Source organism: Nicotiana attenuata, unplaced genomic scaffold, assembly GCF_001879085.1.
Source record: "Nicotiana attenuata strain UT unplaced genomic scaffold, NIATTr2, whole genome shotgun sequence".
NCBI lineage: Eukaryota > Viridiplantae > Streptophyta > Magnoliopsida > Solanales > Solanaceae > Nicotiana > Nicotiana attenuata.
Window position 1 is genome coordinate 321,540 of NW_017670737.1, and position 3,372 is coordinate 324,911.

Consider the following 3,372-nt stretch of genomic DNA (forward strand, 5'->3'; position numbering starts at 1 on the left):
ATATATAAAAATTCCTTGACCTTTTCACTTTTTTTTGTAAAAATCTTATCTCCTCCACTCTTAACATATACTCATATAAGTTAATTATTGCAGGCACTTCTTATCGGAAGTTCTGCCGCAGGATACCCAGCAATGCTATACTGTGATCGCTTCCGTAAATTGTTGCCAAATACTCCTAGAGTGAAATGCATGGTTGATGCTGGTTATTTTATCCATGTGTAAGATTTTTATGGAGGGCCATAATTATTTGTTTAATAAAATGATATATTCATAACTGCAATCTAACTTTGGAGCTCTTTTTTTCTAATTATAGGAAGGATCCTCACCAAGCAAGAAATTTTACCGAAATGTATAAAGCAATTGTTAATTTACATGTAAATTCCTATTCCCTAGTTAATTACGTAGTATCTTTTTTTTTTTTTTTAGAAAATTTCATGAAAAATAGAAAAAAGAAAAAACGACACTTGTTGGTTTGTGTGATCTTAACCTAATTATCTGACCTACTGTGCAGGGATCTGCCAAAACGTTACCAAAATCATGCACTTCAAAAATGAAACCAGAAATGGTACAAATTGATTTACTGTAATTCATATTATTTTGTGTATTTTTGCGAGTAAACTAATGGTCATATATAAAAATGTTCCAATTCACTACACGCAGTGCTTCTTCCCGGAGAATATGCAACACAAAATCAAGACACCACTTTACATTGCAATGTCGCCATTTGATAAATTCCAGGTACTTTGATATTTATCAATTGTATCCTTCTAGTATTTATTATGGTCCCTGACGAAATCAAGAATTCGCTTAGGATAATCAAGATTTAATATATATATATATATATATATATATATATATATATGTATATATATATATATATACACGTATAAAAGTACTTAACCTATATGCACCAGGGGCGTATCTAGAATAAAAGCTATGAGTTCAACCGAACCTATAAAGTTCAAATTTTGAATCCGCCTCTGATATGCACCGTATTTTTCGACGAAGTGGATCCTTTTCGTGACTTAAAAAAAAAATTTCTCATGGGAAAACATCACATATGTATCTTCGGCTGTAGTTTGATAATGGATTTACATTATTTTTCTCCATATACTATTTTGCAGATAAACACTACTATATACAATGGGATAAATACATGCATTGAAGGCGGAAATTGCACTGCAACTGAGAACAAACTCTTTAGAGGTTAGTACATTTTGTATAACTTTAATTACTTCTTTTAATTATTAATATTATTCGTTGGTGTATATTCTAATACTTCTGGATTTGATATTTCAGAGTTTAGGTCGGAATTCTTAAATGCTTTGCCCAAAGCAAATAATCCTAAATTAAGAGGAGCTTTCATTGACGCACGCAATCATCATACCCAAGTCCAAGGATGGTGGTCTCCTAAAAATGTCACCACCGTTAAAAATTTGGTACGTATGAGATTTAGGAATTTCAGGAGAAAAGAAAAGGAAAAAAGTAGTTTTATTATGATATTAAATGAAGTGTTTCATATATGCAGAATCTAATGAAGGCATTTGCTGATTGGTACTATGATCGGAACTACACCTATGTGATAGATGAGCGTGACTTGCCAATCTCTGCTATGAATGATATTAAACCTTGCGACACCAAGAAGTGACGATGTGCAGTGTTCAATTAAAATCTATTTATGTCAATGCATGTACTTTAGAGACAACAGCTTGCTGATGTATGTGTTGATGTTGCTAATATAAATCAATAAAGTTCAATTGTGGTTTATAAATTCGGTAAAGTTCACTTTTTTTTTTTTCCGGTTAAAGCTATCCAGCTGCTTCATAAGCCTGGACAAACATATATAGATAAATTTATTGGAGGGAGACTTCATCTTACCTTTGTTACGATGTCGGTTGAGCATCCTCAAACCTTTACTAAATGATGGATAAATATATATGTTCTACGTTACAAAATAGTGACTTGAGAGGGCTACTAGTCCCTCTTCTATATTGCATAATTACAAGCATATTAAGGAACATTAAATTGATATCTTCTGCCCAAGCTCCTGTCTAGAGAAATGGTATTCTTGTATTGTTTCATTCTAAATGAAGAAAATTGTAATATGTCCATTCTGTATTCTCCTCTAGCCTCCTCTGGTAGTTGTTGCATATTGTGAAACCATGTATATGACTAACTTTCAAGCCATAATTGGATAGGATATCAGCAACTTTGTTTCCTTCTCTATAACAATATGTTATTATCCTATCTTCCATAAGTTCGAGTTTGTTTCTCAAATCCAGAATTTATCAGTTAACTTCCATGGAATTTTAGCTTTTCCAAGCAACCAGTTAACCAATAACAAAGAGTCAATCTCCACAATGATCTTCTTGTATCCTTTCTCCACACACCAATCTAATCCAGCCTTCAGAACCAATGATTGTCATATTATTTGTGATAATACCAAAAGGGATTGCATAAGCAGCTAATAGTTCACCATTATGATTTCAAATAATCACTCCCCCTGCACTAAGGCATGCGTTGCCTTTAGAGTAGCCATCAGAATTGATCTCGACAAATCCCAAGTTTGGGAGTTTCCATTTAACATAGATAGAGGAGATTGAGAACTTATCATTATTCACTATATCACAAAAAATTTCCCAGTTCAGATAATGACTAACTTTAGGAAATTGTTTATGAACAATCATGCCTATTTGTTGTTGTATCTTCCAAATAATTCTTCCAGTGAACATTGTCTTATTCTCAAATTTGCATTTGCGCATCTAGCTTTCCAAATCTGCCATATAATGATTCCAGGAAGGGCCTGATGGATCAATTTCAGTAATGATTTTAAGTTTTTCATAAACCATCATTTACGTACATGTTGTCTAAAAGTAGTTGCAGTTTGACTCGTCTAGACCCTAAAAGTTTGATTAAAATATATTTTTCATCTTTGATACTTGAGTTGATATAGCATGAACGTTTGGATGGGAATTGGTGTCCAAATCTTTTCATATTCTCACCCACATGGATCTTATGTTTGAATAATTTCCATAGGAAAAGGAAATTTTTAAGGGAATCTTCTTATGCCAAATCAAATTATTAACCAAAGTAGTATTCTTTCTGTTTCTTAGATGATTCCAAGCAGAGCTACAATTGAATTTTCCATCTTCTAATGAAGTCCATATTCGATAATCACGTAGCACTAGAGAATTAATTTTAACTCCCTGGATATGTTGTACAATCCCAACAGGTAGTATTTGAGCTAGCTTGGCCACATTCTATTCTCTATTGATCATGAATGAAAATACATAAATTTTCTTTGATGTAGAAGCCTCTCTAAACTGTACAAGTTGTTCCAGGCATGTCTAGTTATCCCACCAGAAACTTGCA

The 3,372-nt window shown here is 32.7% G+C and overlaps 1 protein-coding gene across 2 annotated transcripts in view; it reads left to right on the forward strand.

Moving 5' to 3' along the window:
- Nucleotides 1–1,788, forward strand: part of LOC109242813 (pectin acetylesterase 7-like) — a 4,780-nt gene extending 2,992 nt beyond the window's left edge. For both annotated transcript variants that reach the window (XM_019409677.1, XM_019409676.1), the window contains exons 7-13: nt 94–218; nt 314–374; nt 512–565; nt 661–738; nt 1,125–1,206; nt 1,300–1,439; nt 1,529–1,788. In XM_019409677.1, coding sequence (XP_019265222.1) covers nt 94–218; nt 314–374; nt 512–565; nt 661–738; nt 1,125–1,206; nt 1,300–1,439; nt 1,529–1,648 — 660 coding nt within the window. In that variant the 3' untranslated portion in view covers nt 1,649–1,788. The remainder of the gene's footprint in view (nt 1–93; nt 219–313; nt 375–511; nt 566–660; nt 739–1,124; nt 1,207–1,299; nt 1,440–1,528) is intronic.
- Nucleotides 1,789–3,372: the final 1,584 nt, after the last annotated feature.